Source organism: Clarias gariepinus, chromosome 9 (genome assembly GCF_024256425.1).
Source record: "Clarias gariepinus isolate MV-2021 ecotype Netherlands chromosome 9, CGAR_prim_01v2, whole genome shotgun sequence".
NCBI classification, from domain to species: Eukaryota; Metazoa; Chordata; class Actinopteri; order Siluriformes; family Clariidae; genus Clarias; species Clarias gariepinus.
Genome location: NC_071108.1, coordinates 2,155,986 through 2,170,519, shown reverse-complemented (window position 1 = coordinate 2,170,519; position 14,534 = coordinate 2,155,986). Strand labels below are relative to the sequence as shown.

Genomic DNA, 14,534 nt, shown 5'->3' with positions numbered 1-14,534 from the left:
TAAAATGAAACTCTGACCTGAATCGTGTGTTTCCAGGGAGCGAAGAAGCTGTGTCCGCAGTGTAACACCATCACTTCCCCAGGTGACCTGCGGCGTGTGTATTTGTGACGAGGCTGCGCCGCAGCGCCGGGAAAAACAACGCTTCCTGAAGACTTTCTGTCTTTTTGTTTTGTTTCTTCCATTAAGAAAATTTTCTTTGTTCAGATTTTGACGCTTGAGTGGTTTAAACATGAACTTCCCGGTAGTTTGGTCACTTTGGGTCGTATTCTGAAATTGAGAGTTGAGCAAAGTGAGGATTAAAGGCAGTAATTATACACATCAGACCATTTGATGTAACTATAGACACTCAGTTCTGACCTCTGTGCTTGTCTTGGCATCAACCCAGCTCGAGTGAGGAGCAGTGCAAGTCTGGCGCCATCATCTGACTGTTAGATGTAACTACAACATGTCACATTAAACTGTACAGGGGCTGTAACTACACTCACACACACTCACACACACTCAAAAGCTGGTGTTTTTTTAATACAACAATCTGGCAACCTCAAAGATGTGATTAAAATAATCTGAATGTAAACTTTAGAAAATCCACTTAAACAGATGCGTAAGCCGAATCTGAACACCAGCAAGTTTCCCTACAGAAATATTAACTTGGCCTTTAAACTCTAAATGAAACCCTTTATGACTACAGAGGTCAAAAGAGACTCAAAGACAGGATGCTCTCTCTCTCTCTCTCTCTCTCTCTCTCGCTCTCTCTCCCTCTCTCATGATGTAAATATATTAAGCAAGAAAACTTGTACATTTGTATGTTTATTAACTTGTACTGATTTTGTAATTTAATATGTTAAATAGGTTTTCAGGAATGTTCCCTGGACGACTAAATATGAGCCTGTAACTATAGAGTAAGATTTTAGTCATTACTTTTTTTTTTAACCATTATTAATTATTAAATTTGTGTAAAAAAGGTTGTTACATTACAAAGATTTCTGATAGTTATTACGATACTTTTCATTAATCTTTCCAACACTTAAAGGCTACAAAAGATTTTAATGAATCAGGAGCACTTTCCATGTGCAGAGCCTCAGATTTCTATACCCTTAGATTAAAACTTGCATTATTTAATATATATATATATCCTGGTAGCATTAACAACTAAACACATGAAAACCACGTCAAAATACATACTTGTTTTTTCTTTCTCTGCTTTAATATACATAATATTGATAGTGATCTTAATATAGGGGTTCAGAGTGTTAAAATTGGTTTGATTCCATGATAATTCATGTTAAATGAAGTGTGTGTATAAGCGAAGTATTTGGTGACTAGGCGCGGCAGCATTGTGTATGTGAAAAGCGAAAACTCTGAAATGAAAGATTAAATATCGTAATGGAGCATTGTTACTTATTTAAACCTAAGATGTGAGTTTTCTTTAGCACAGCGTTTAGCGCTAGTTTTGTTCATGTCTGTACTGAGCGTCAGAGCGATAAAGCACTTTTCATAGTTTTGATCTGATATTAATTACCTGTAAATAAATATCCACATATTTCACAAGGAGATCTTTTTCTTGCCCTTTTTTTTAGGGGGGGGGGTGGTGTTGGGGGGCTGGGTTTGGTGTTTATTGTTCATTTGTTCAAAAATCGTAGCAAACAATTTTAGGAAATGTCAAGTCAAGTCGGTTTTTATTGTCATTCCAACCACATCCAGTTTAGTACACAGTAAAACGAAACAACGTTCCTCCAGGACCAACGTGCTACATACATGCAACAACATAAATTAACAACACACTTTACCGGAACTAGCTAGCTACTAAGAGATCTAATTAGCTGATTGGCTCAGATATGATAGATTTACATTTTTAAGTTCATTTAAGTGTGTACATTTTAAGTAAAAACTATTTCTATACAAAAAAGAGTCAACAAAAGACAACAGACAACAAAGTGCAAATGTGCAAACTGTTACATGCCCGTGTGTGTGGCATGTAAATGTAAGTGTAGAGGCGCGGATGCTAGTGGCGGCGTGCGCGCGCGCTCTTTCTCTCTCTCTCTCTCGCTTTCCCTTTCCTGCAGGTGGCCCCGCCCTGATTGGACGTGCGTGACGTGCGCCGGGATTGGCCGTCTTTGGACCAGCGCGTCTTTTTAAGATCATCGAGGGAAGCCGGAAGCGCGCGCTGTGTGATATTTTTGGAGATGTTGTTTGTGCTTGTTTGTGTATTGAAAATTGAGCTGTTGGTCGCGCCTGTGTTGTGAGCTTGTGTGGTGTGTGTTTTGGTCTCTTGTGTTTATGTTAAATGTTATATGGTTGTAGATATTGTAAATAGTTATCTTTTTGTTTATATATGTATTTCTTTTATGGAAGCAGTAGGGGTTGGGTGCCATTTTAGTTAGACCCGTTTTCTCCTGTTTTCAATGTTTAGTTAGGGAGTCAGTTTAGCCCTGTGTTTTTGGTTTAGTTTTTCTTTGTAGTTTAGTTAGTTTCTGGGAGGAGATAGGGCAGGGTTTTTGTTTGTTGTTTTGGCCTTGGCCCAACCCTGAAGCCGAGAGCTTCCGGTGTGTGTGTGTGTGTGTGTGTGTGTGTAAAAAAATAAAAGAAAACAAAGACCAAAGTCGGTTGTAAGATTTTATTAATTATTACGCCCTGGGACCCTAGACCTGGGGACGTAACAAGTGGGGGCTCGTCCATTGCAAAAAATTCCATTCCAAAAAATTTTATATAAACAATTGGTTAAACAGCAGATCCTGCCTGAGGAGTCTGGAAGGGATGCTGACGATAGAAGCTCTTCAACGCCGACGGAAGTCGACGTGAAGCCACCATCTACGCCACACTCACCCACAACTTCCAGGTACCAATTAACTGCACCACCTCCCACGTCATTATTCACAAATTCGGACCAACTATTAATTTTAAAAGCAAAAGAAATAGAATTGGAAATTAAACGAGAAGAAACTGAGGCAAAAAGGCTTCGTTTAAGGGAGCTAGAGCTTGAGATGGAGAGGGAGCGTTTTCAGCGAGATCACAGCCGGCTTCACCGGGCTGAGAGCGCGTTGGAGAGTTCCCCTGCTTCTCCGTCATTTGCTCAGTTACCTACGGGGCCTGCGCCGGTCTCTTCTAGTGTCGTTTCTGCCCCAGTAACTATTCCTTTGCCGAATTTTGACGTGAGCAAACATATTAATTTAGTCCCTCCGTTTAGAGAAACCGAAGTGGATAGCTATTTTATAGCCTTTGAACGTGTTGCAGCTACTTTGCAGTGGCCAAGAGCGATGTGGGCTCTACTTTTACAATGTAAGCTAACCGGCAAAGCGCAAGACGTTTGTTCAGCGTTGCCAATAGAACAAAGTCTAGATTACGACGTGGTTAAACAAACTGTTCTTCGTGCTTATGAGTTAGTACCGGAGGCGTATAGACAAAAATTTAGAGCGCATAAGAAGATAGACAAACAAACTTTTGTTGAGTTCGCCCGAGAAAAGCAAGCTCTTTTTGAAAAGTGGTGTGCGGCAACTAAAACTACTACCTTTGAAGCCTTAAAAGAGTTAATTTTACTAGAAGACTTTAAAAACTGTATGTTTGAAAATATAGTCATTCACTTAAACGAACAGAAAGTTACGTCTCTGTCAGCAGCCGCTGTGCTGGCTGACGAGTTCGTTTTAACACACCGAACAGTTTTTACTCCCACGTTGAGAACTGATAAATTTGCCGTCCGTGGGGTGGAAGGGCAGGTGAATCCTTCGGCTGGTGGTGTGAGACCGGCGAGGGGAGGAGTTTTTAGAAGTTCTCAGTATCGCACAGGGGGAGGTAGAGTCTGTTTTTATTGCCTCAGTGAAGGTCATCTTATTTCAGACTGCGAAGCCTGGAAAAGGAAAAAAAATGCATCAGTGAAATCTAAAACTGTAGGTTTTATTAAAAGACAAAGGGAACATGTTTTACCTGATCCAACAATATCGGCATATAAACCCTTCATGTTGCAGGGATGGGTGGCAGACAGCTCGGAAGGCATTCCCAGGTCAGTGACTGTTCTGCGGGATACAGGTGCAGCCCAAAGCTTGATGCTAGCTGGCACACTACCTTTGTCACAGAAAACGTACACGGGGGCTGATGTAATTTTAAGGGGTATAGGAGCAGGCTGTGTTAAAGTTCCGCTCCATACTGTCTACCTTCAAACTGACATAGTGAAGGGTGAAGTGTGTGTTGGAATTTGTGCTGAACTCCCTGTTGACGGAGTACAGATTATTTTAGGAAATGACCTAGCTGGTGGTGTTGTTTTTCCACAACCAATTGTTGTAGATACCCCCATAACAGATGTGAAAAGTGACCTCTCTTCTCAATTTCCTGCTGTATTTTCATCATGTGTAGTTACACGTGCACAAGCACGAAAATTTGATGATGTACTGGATTTGTCTGATTCTTTTATGCAATCTACACCTGTGACGGGAAAACTGTGTGTTGAACCAATTTTACCTAACCATGACGTTTTACCGTTACAGATGGGACGCTCGCAATTAGCGGCGGCGCAGAAGGCTGATTCAACATTGGTTAAATGTTTTAAAGCTATTTCTGATAAGCTAGTGGTTCCTAATGAAAATGTGATGTTTTATCTTGATAACGATGTGTTGATGAGACAGTGGAAAAATGTTGATAGTGTTCAACAAATTGTTGTTCCGTTGAATTATCGTTCACAAATATTAAAACTTGCTCATGACCATGTTCTATCTGGCCATTTAGGGATTAGAAAGACCTATGATCGTATTTTAAGATCGTTTTTTTGGCCTGGTTTAAAAGCTGATGTTAGTGCTCACTGCCGGTCATGCCATGTTTGTCAGCTGACGGGTAAACCAAATCAGGTCATTCCTCTTGCCCCTTTACATCCAATCCCTGTAATGGGAGAACCATTTGAACATATAGTTATAGACTGTGTGGGACCATTACCAAGGTCTAAATCAGGTCATCAATATATACTTACTCTTATGTGTGCTACCACTCGTTTTCCGGAAGCCATCCCATTGCGCAGTATAAAAGCTAAATTAGTGGCGAAAGAAATGATTAAATTCTTTTCACTATTTGGATTACCAAAAATTATCCAAACAGACCAAGGGTCTAATTTTACCTCTAAGCTTTTTACTCAGGTGCTTCGTGAACTAGCTGTTAAGCACCAGCTTTCAAGTGCCTTCCATCCTGAATCACAAGGTATGCTTGAAAGATTTCACCAAACTCTCAAGTCCATGCTCCGTGCTTTCTGTGTGGAAACGGGAAAGGACTGGGAGGAAGGGCTGCCTATGTTGATGTTTGCAGTCCGTGAGACGGTCCAGGAATCTTTGGGCTTCAGCCCAGCCGAGCTAGTCTTTGGACATACGGTACGTGGACCTCTGAAACTTTTAAAAGAACAGTTTTTATTGACAAAGAAAAAAACAGTGACTATATGTGATTATGTGGCTCAAATGCGTAAAAATTTAAATCGTGTGTGGGACATGGCAAAAGCAAATTTGTCTTCAAAGCAAGTAGAAATGAAGAAACGTTTTGACATAAAGACTGTTTCACGGAATTTTCAGCCAGGAGATTTAGTGTTGGTCCTCCTTCCTCTTCCAGGGTCATCATTAACAGCCAGGTTTTCTGGACCCTATGTAGTGGAAAGGAAGTTGAGTGAAGTTAATTACCAAATTCGAACTCCTGAGCGTAGGAAAAAAACTCGTGTGTGTCATGTGAATATGTTAAAGCGTTACTTGAATAGAGCAACGTCTGTGGAGCCTGATGTAAAAATGTCATCTGTGGCAACTGTTTCTCCATTTCTTGAAGTTGAGCCTGAAAATGATGGTTTAGATAAACACAGCAATATGTCTACCAATAAACTGTCTAATTCTGACATACTGGGAAGTTTAAAGGAACATTTATCCTACCTCTCATCCTCCCAAAGAACAGATGTGATTTCTCTGATTTATGAGTTCTCTTCTCTCTTTTCAGACATTCCCAGACAAACCCATGTGCTATTCCATGATGTCGAACTTACACACTCGTCACCGATAAAACAACATCCTTATCGTGTTAATCCCCAGAAGAGAGAAGTGATGAGAGGAGAGGTAGAGTACCTGCTTGAACATGGTTTAGCCATTCCCAGTTCGAGCCCGTGGAGCTCACCGTGTCTGTTGGTGCTGAAACCCGATGCTTCTTTTAGATTTTGTACGGATTACAGAAAGGTGAATAGTGTCACCAAAGCAGATTGCTTTCCGTTGCCCAGAATGGAAGACTGTGTTGACCGTGTTAGTGCCTCGTCCTTTGTAACAAAATTGGATTTGTTAAAAGGTTATTGGCAGGTGCCACTTACGCAGCGTGCTTCGGATATCTCCGCATTCGTAACACCAGATAATTTCTTACAGTATACCGTTATGGCCTTTGGTATGCGAAATGCTCCAGCTACCTTCCAAAGGTTAATGCACAAAGTTTTATCTGGCGTGAAAAATTGCGAAGCATATCTGGACGATGTGGTCGTTTATTCAAATTCGTGGAGTGCCCACATAAACTTGCTACGCACGGTATTTGCTCGTTTAGACAAAGCGTCGTTAACGGTAAATTTAAAAAAATGTGAATTCGGGAAAGCTGTGGTCACTTACTTGGGTAAGCAGGTTGGCCAGGGCCAGGTGCGTCCTGTTAGCGCCAAAGTGGAAGCAATCAGGAATTTTTCCATTCCCAAGTCAAAAGGGAGCTGCGCCGCTTTCTGGGAATGATTGGGTATTACCGTGCGTTCTGCAAAAATTTTTCCTCTGTTGTGTGCCCTTTAACAGACTTACTGAGTGAATCCAAAACCTTCGCTTGGAGTGTCGAATGTGATAATGCTTTTAATGCTGCCAAAGATCTTATGTGTAGTGCGCCGGTTCTATCCGCCCCTGACTTTTCTAAGCCATTTAAGTTAGAGGTGGATGCAAGCGCATTGGGCGCAGGTGCGGTTTTATTACAAGAAACCGAGGCAGAAATTGACCATCCTGTGTGCTACTTCTCAAAAAAATTTTCAAAAGCACAACTGCATTATAGCACTATTGAGAAGGAGGCCTTAGCATTGCTCCTCGCCCTTCAGCATTTTGAAGTTTATGTCGGAGGTAGTTCTCTACCTGTCGTAGTCTATACAGACCACAATCCCTTAGTCTTCCTGCTCCGAATGGCGAATTCAAATCAGAGGCTGATGCGGTGGTCACTAATTATCCAAAGTTTTAACCTCGACATAAGGCATAAAAAGGGTACAGAAAATATTTTAGCGGACGCATTATCTAGGTCGTGAACAATAATTTTTTTGTTGTCGTTCCGTATGTTTTTAGTCAAAATAGGATTTTGACTTTTATGGGTGGGGGTGTTACATGCCCGTGTGTGTGGCATGTAAATGTAAGTGTAGAGGCGCGGATGCTGGTGGCGGCGTGCGCGCGCGCTCTTTCTCTCTCTCTCTCTCGCTTTCCCTTTCCTGCAGGTGGCCCCGCCCTGATTGGACGTGCGTGACGTGCGCCGGGATTGGCCGTCTTTGGACCAGCACGTCTTTTTAAGATCATCGAGGGAAGCCGGAAGCGCGTGCTGTGTGATATTTTTGGAGATGTTGTTTGTGCTTGTTTGTGTATTGAAAATTGAGCTGTTGGTCGCGCCTGTGTTGTGAGCTTGTGTGGTGTGTGTTTTGGTCTCTTGTGTTTATGTTAAATGTTATATGGTTGTAGATATTGTAAATAGTTATCTTTTTGTTTATATATGTATTTCTTTTATGGAAGCAGTAGGGGTTGGGTGCCATTTTAGTTAGACCCGTTTTCTCCTGTTTTCAATGTTTAGTTAGGGAGTCAGTTTAGCCCTGTGTTTTTGGTTTAGTTTTTCTTTGTAGTTTAGTTAGTTTCTGGGAGGAGATAGGGCAGGGTTTTTGTTTGTTGTTTTGGCCTTGGCCCAACCCTGAAGCCGAGAGCTTCCGGTGTGTGTGTGTGTGTGTGTGTGTGTGTGTGTAAAAAAAATAAAAGAAAACAAAGACCAAAGTCGGTTGTAAGATTTTATTAATTATTACGCCCTGGGACCCTAGACCTGGGGACGTAACAAAACAAAGAGCTACAGAATAAAGTACATGACAAGACGTTACAGTACTTTTTTTGTGATGAGGTATTGAGGTAGTGGGAAGAGAAACAGTAAACATTTGGCATTTCTGAGTAGCAGCAATGATTCAAAAAATATTGTGCAAATATTGCAAAGAGCAGTTCAGGTAGGTATGAACAATTGTGAGATGGTTGTAGATCAGGGTGATTGTGCGTGTGTGTGTTTGTCAGTTCAGTCCTGATGTTATATAGTTTGTCTGAATGATAAGTATGTGTGCGTATGTGTGTGTGTGTGTGTATTTATCAGTCCAGTCCCTTTGGGGCTTGTGGGTATAAACTGTTACATAGTCGATGTGAGTGCCCGAATGCTCTGGGGACCAGGTGAGGTTGTCCTCCAGGTGGTCACTTAGGGATTTTGTGCTCTTGATGATATTCACAGAAGAGCCGTCAATGCTGAGCGGAGAGTGATCGCTCCGTCTTGTCTTGTCGACGTTCAGATACTGGTTGATGTCTTTACACCAGTCCATTAGCCTCTGCACTTCCTCTCTGTATGATGACTCGTCGTTTTGCTGATGAGACCCACCACAGTCGTGCCATCAGCAAACTTGATGATATGATTGGAGCTGTGTGTCACTACACAATCATGTGTCAGCAGCGTGAACAGCAGGGGACTGAGCACACAGCCCTGGGGGGGGGGCCCGGTGCTCAGTGTGGTGGTGCTGGACGTATAGTTCCCAATTCGCACTGCCTGAGGTCTTTCCGTCAGAAAGTCTAGGATCCAGTTACAGAGGGAGGTGTACAGGCCCAGTAGGCTCAGCTTCCCGATCAGGTGCTGGGGGATGATTGTATTGAATGCTGAACACAGCATTCTGACGTAGGTGTCCTTCTTGTCAAGGTGTGTCAGTGCCAGGTGGAGTGTGGTGGAGATGGCGTCGTCCGTTGAATTACCGTCCAGAATTACCCTAAGATTACAGGCAGTGACTGAAGGAGTGATCTGATTATTGTCCAGGGAGATCACAAGGTAATCGGGGGATAAATCACCTGGGATGAACGGCAGTTTAATTTAGAGTTTCAGCTTTTGAGGTCATGCAGGATGAGACGTCTGCCAGACATGTTGATTTTGGGTAGAAACTTGAGTGTTGCAATCTGTATAACAAAGGTATAAAAAACCATGTGAAGATATGACCTCACCAAGAGCTCGGGTATAGTCGTGATATGTCTATAGGGCTGCAACTAGCGGTTATTTTAATAATCGATTAATCTGCCGATTATTTTTTCAATTAATCAATTAATCTGAGAAAAACCAAAAACAAGAAAAGCGTTCATTTCCAGCCCTTTATTTAAAAACAGAACTAATTTTTTTAAAGCGCACAAACATGTTGCTCCTTAATAATAATATAAAATAAAAATGAACTAACACAAAAAACATAAACATTTATGCTTTACATCTGCCAAATATATACAGTGGAACCTTTGATTACGAGCATAATTCGTTCCAGAAGCGGCTCGTGTTCCATAACACTCGAAAACCAATTAAATTCTGGAAAAAAACAGAATTACTGCTGTAAAGTAAAAATAAAACAAATTAACCTACATTTACCTTCGAAAAGAATCGCGACAGAGCAGTGTTTCTGAGCAGAGAGAAAAGTGTGTGTGTGTCTGTGAGGGTGAAAGTAGTGGGGGTCTGTGTGTGTATGAGGCATGGTGCCCAATGACACGGGCTGATCATACACACACACACACACTCCTGCCATTTGGAAAAAGCTACCGAAGCATTTGAGCCGTCACATCCTTCCTGCAAGCCATCTGACTCCTTAATACAATGGGACTGGACTGACAACCCAGTGGGCTGGGGGTAGCTCAGTGGTTAAGGCATTGGACTATGGTTCAGAAGATCCCAGGTTCAAACCCCACAACCATCAAGTTGTCACTGTTGGGCCCTTGAGCAAGGCCCTTAACCCTCAGATGTCATGTCACATTGTTGTAATGTAATCTACTTTATGACTACCGCAATGCAAACACATACAATATTGGGATGATTCAGTTAATCTAATTAATGACTGAAATGCCATATTAAAATATTAATTGTGTTAAAAAAGCACATATTAAATTTTTGTACTGCAATATGCTTACCACAAATACATTTGTCATTTTTACAGTAATAATTCCTCTAAAATCATTATCAATATGCCGGGTTCATCAATTTATGTGTCAAAAAGAATAGAGGAAGAAGAGAGAAAAGGGAAGCATCTTGAAAATGTCATCGACATAATAATGGATGGCAGTTCAAGTGACTTAGAGCAGTTAGAGGAAGAGGAGAATGATGAGGAATGGGTTCCCCAGGCCATGAATAATAAAGGAAGTTCAGACAGCAGTGATGAGAAAGATTATCAAGAAGAAAGTGTAGTCCAGAGCAGCATAGAAGTTGAGGTCCCAACAACACAGGACACAATCAAAAAGCAGTCAGTGAAGGATAATGCAAAAAAGAAAGAATATAGATGGAGAAAAACACAATTTCAACCTCCATCTGTCGATTTCATTGCATCCGATGATGAAGGGACAGAAGACAGGTGTAACTGGACTCCATACATGTATTTCAAACAGTTTGTTACTGATGAAATGCTACAGGAAACGGCAGAACAAACAAATCTGTGCAGCATACAAAAAGAGGGCAAGTCGATTAACACAACTGCCAAAGACATAGAGCAAGTTCTAGGCATGTACATGCATATGGGGTTAGTGCAGATGTCCTGCGTGAGAGCATATTGGGAGATGGAGACAAAGCTTCCTGCAGTTTGTGATGTAATGTCTCGAGATCGGTTTCTGAAATTGCTTACACTGATTCACTTTCAGGACAATTTCAGTGTTTCTGATGATGCAAAGAAAGATAAACTGTGGAAGCTTAGGCCATGGTTACAAGAACTGTGAGAACAGTTTCTTTGCATACCTCCTGACGAATGTCATGCAGTAGATGAAATTATGGTGCCATTTAAGGGAAAATCTCATCTACGTGTGTACATGCCTGCAAAACCTCACAAATGGGGTTTTAAGATGTGGGAACGTGCTGGACTAAGTGGCTTTCTTTATGACTTTGATGTTTGTCAAGGTGCAGAACATCAAGACAGAGAAAAATCAGAAGTGGGTGTTACAGGAGAAGTTGTGCTGAAAATGACATCAACACTTCCAGCAGGAAAAAATCACAAGGTCTCTGCAGACAATTACTTTACATCAGTTCCCTTGGTGCAGCACCTAAAAGAGAGAGAAATCCACTACATCGGCACAATCCGGATGAACAGGATGACCAACTGCACCATGATGGATGAAAAGGAATTGAAGAAACATGGAAGAGGGTCAGTGGACTTCAGAGTGAACCAGGACAACAACATCATTGTAAGATGGTTTAACAACAAAGCAGTGAACCTGATTTCTTCGTTTGTGGGCATTGAACCTATGGGAAATGTGAAACGCTGGGATCGCAAATCCAAAACTCACATAATGGTTCCCAGACCAGCCATCGTTGAAGCATATAATACGTTCATGGGAGGCGTCGATCTCCTTTATATGCTGTCTGTGCTTTACAAATTCAGCTTCAGATCCCAAAGATGGTACATGTACATCTGTTGGCACACTGTTACAGTGGCAGTCATCAATGCGTGGAACTTCTACAAAAGAGACCAGAAGATGCTAGACCCCAAGATGAAAACCATGGCTCTGCGAAGGTTTCAAGCTATGGTTGGTACTTCACTCACAAGTGCTGGAAAGGCTAAAAAGTTTGGACGACCACTATCCTGTCTAGAAGCAGCTCCATCACCACCCCGTAAAAGGTCAAGCTGCAGTGTGCCCCTGGATGTCAGAAAGGATGCCATGGATCATTTTCCAACATGGGAAACATGACAAAGATGCAAGCATTGCACCAGCAATCACTTCTCACATGTATACTGCGAGAAGTGTAAGGTGTATCTTTGCCTGAACAAAGACAGAAACTGCTTTCGTGACTACCACAAAGTAAAATAAAAAGAACTGGAAAAAAGATATATGTAAAAAAAACAAAGAGAAAAACTGCCTAAAATGTTCTGTTTTCTAAATGTTAGAAAGGCATAATAGTTTTTTTTAATCTAAAATCTACATTGTTGTAAGCAAAAAGTTTCTAAAAAGCCTCATGTATCAAATGTGATACAAAAAATATATCATAAACAAAATGAGTTGGCAAAAAAAAAATGTTTTGATTTTGTTTAAAGGCTTAATAAACATCTAATTTCCAAAAAATCTATAATTTTCTGCCAATTTTTAAATGTGTCAGGCTTTATAATATCTGTGTTTCCTTCTCCAACCAGGCACCATAGACTCGTTATTGTTGTATGTTGTAAGCATCCTACTGCTATTTATTGTCTTTTGTCAACTCTCAAACAGAGCCGGATTTCATCACCCTGCCGCTAGGGAGGAAAAGGCCGCTAGAAGATACATTTCGAGGCCCCCATTTCCAGCCAGGGAAAGCCACCCAGCCTCCGGATGTCACAGAGGACTCCCGTCTGAGACCACGCCCATGAGTAGAAATAGAAATAGAGTAAAAGTAGTAATAAGAGCTGTCATGAGTGAACCATGCACGGGCTGCTGCCCACGCAGGGCCATGCTGCCACTTTGCCCGCCGCCACCGCTCACCAGCCTGTGCCCGCATGCCAGCGGGGCACTGCCCACAGACCATCACGTGCACACCTTTTCTCCAGTTTATTCCCTCCTACCTTCTTTAAAACTTCTTTCCTCCCCCCCAAAAAAATTCCCTTTTCTCGCAAGACCTCGCCTCGTGTCCGTGTTTGTGGGGCTGTTCGTATGCCAAACTTTTACTCATTTCTTATTAATTGCCATGATGGCATTGCATTTTTATAGGCAGCTGGAATCTGTTTGGAGTGCCAGATTTGACCAGAAATGCGTGAATTTAGTTGGACTTCACCTCCAGCCTTGATAGATTCTGCTGTAACTTCTGTGTGCTTTTCCATTTTTTAATGTTCTTATTGCTACTTTTTGTTTGTCGACAGTTGGTTCAATATCACACGTAGTTTGGAATGTTGATGAGCTGTGGCTTGGCGTGATTGCACAGTTCATTGAAGTATTCCATACACCACTGAAGATGTTCTTTAGTTGATTGCACAAATGACACATCCGCTTTACTGATGTTTCTTTTAACATCGGTTTGGATTTTCTGCTTAGCCGCTTGGGAATGTGTTATGCTATTTTATGTTAAAAAAAGATGTATTACCAACTACAAATTTTTTTTTATCCTCACAAATAGCAATCAAGTTGAGGGTTATGTGAATTTTGTACATAATGTCTCCTTGACTAGATTTTGCACACTATATGGATAGTTTTACCTTGTAGTTTGACTTATTTCAGAGAGAGATGCCAGGACCGAGGCCTGTAGTTATGAGTGGCCCTTCAGGAGCAGGGGAAACCACTCATGACATGCTGGTAAATGAATATGATGGAGTGGTCAGAGCCAGTGTTTCCTGTAAACAACAGTGGCATATGGCATGTGCAGCCTTTAATAATGATTAAGTTATCTTTATACCCTTTTTAAAGACTTACAAGAAAAGACCTTCATCAGTTCAGGAATGTACTTAGATGGGGAAAGAGAGATCTGTAAAATGACCTCTACAGCAGGTAACCAATACCAATGTAGGACAGGGTACAAAATATTGTTACAGTGTTTCATAAAAGATGGTTTATAGAGTGAAAATTAACTGTTGGAATTACAACTACTCAGTTGGAACCATGTTTGCCCAAGTAAATTTGAATTTAATCAGCATTTCTTGCTACCTTTTATTATACAAGATTTTAAGGACTTTAGTGATGCTACATGATGGCCACCGTTGTCCATTTTGACCAGAAAATGTCAGGCTGAAAAGCAAAATGGAGTAACTCTGCCCACCTTAAAGCTACCAGGAACTAGGTCTTCTAGGAGAAGACAAGAGCCTATTGACTGTTATGTAGTGTATAGTGTCCAGAGAAGGGGACAGTGCACAAGGGCTGTTGGGCATAGAGCTCAGAATGGACAGTTTTGTATCAACTGAACTTGGCAGAAAGTCACTTTGCAGGTTAGTAAAGGTCTTAGCTATTGTACTAGTCTGAAAGATTTACTGCATATTAGTGTGGTGGGACACAGAATATTTGTCCCACCACACTAAAGGACAACCACAAAGGAAGAAAAACAACAATCACACACTAACAGTAAGACACTAAGACTCAATCATTGACTTTACACTAGGGTGACCGGGATACTCAGAAATCACTGGCTTCAGCATACAGCAGCTGAGGCATTACAGCAGGCGATAAAGGGCACCTCCACAACATCTCTTTATACCTGTGCATAAACACACAGCACTTGTGAAAGGGAGACCTCCACCGGGAATACATCCAGCCTAAGGCACTTAGTGTAAGGGACCACCCCTAGAGGGCACTGTGTGCCTGATATTTTGGTTTGTTGTAGTTTTTGTTTGTAGACTCAGT

At 41.5% G+C, this 14,534-nt stretch overlaps 1 protein-coding gene across 1 annotated transcript in view; it reads left to right on the top strand.

Moving 5' to 3' along the window:
* Positions 1-683, top strand: part of rnf220b (ring finger protein 220b) — a 42,036-nt gene extending 41,353 nt beyond the window's left edge. The window contains exon 15 of the mRNA XM_053504530.1: positions 37-683. Within this exon, the coding sequence (XP_053360505.1) occupies positions 37-108 (72 nt within the window). The 3' untranslated portion in view covers positions 109-683. The remainder of the gene's footprint in view (positions 1-36) is intronic.
* Positions 684-14,534: the final 13,851 nt, after the last annotated feature.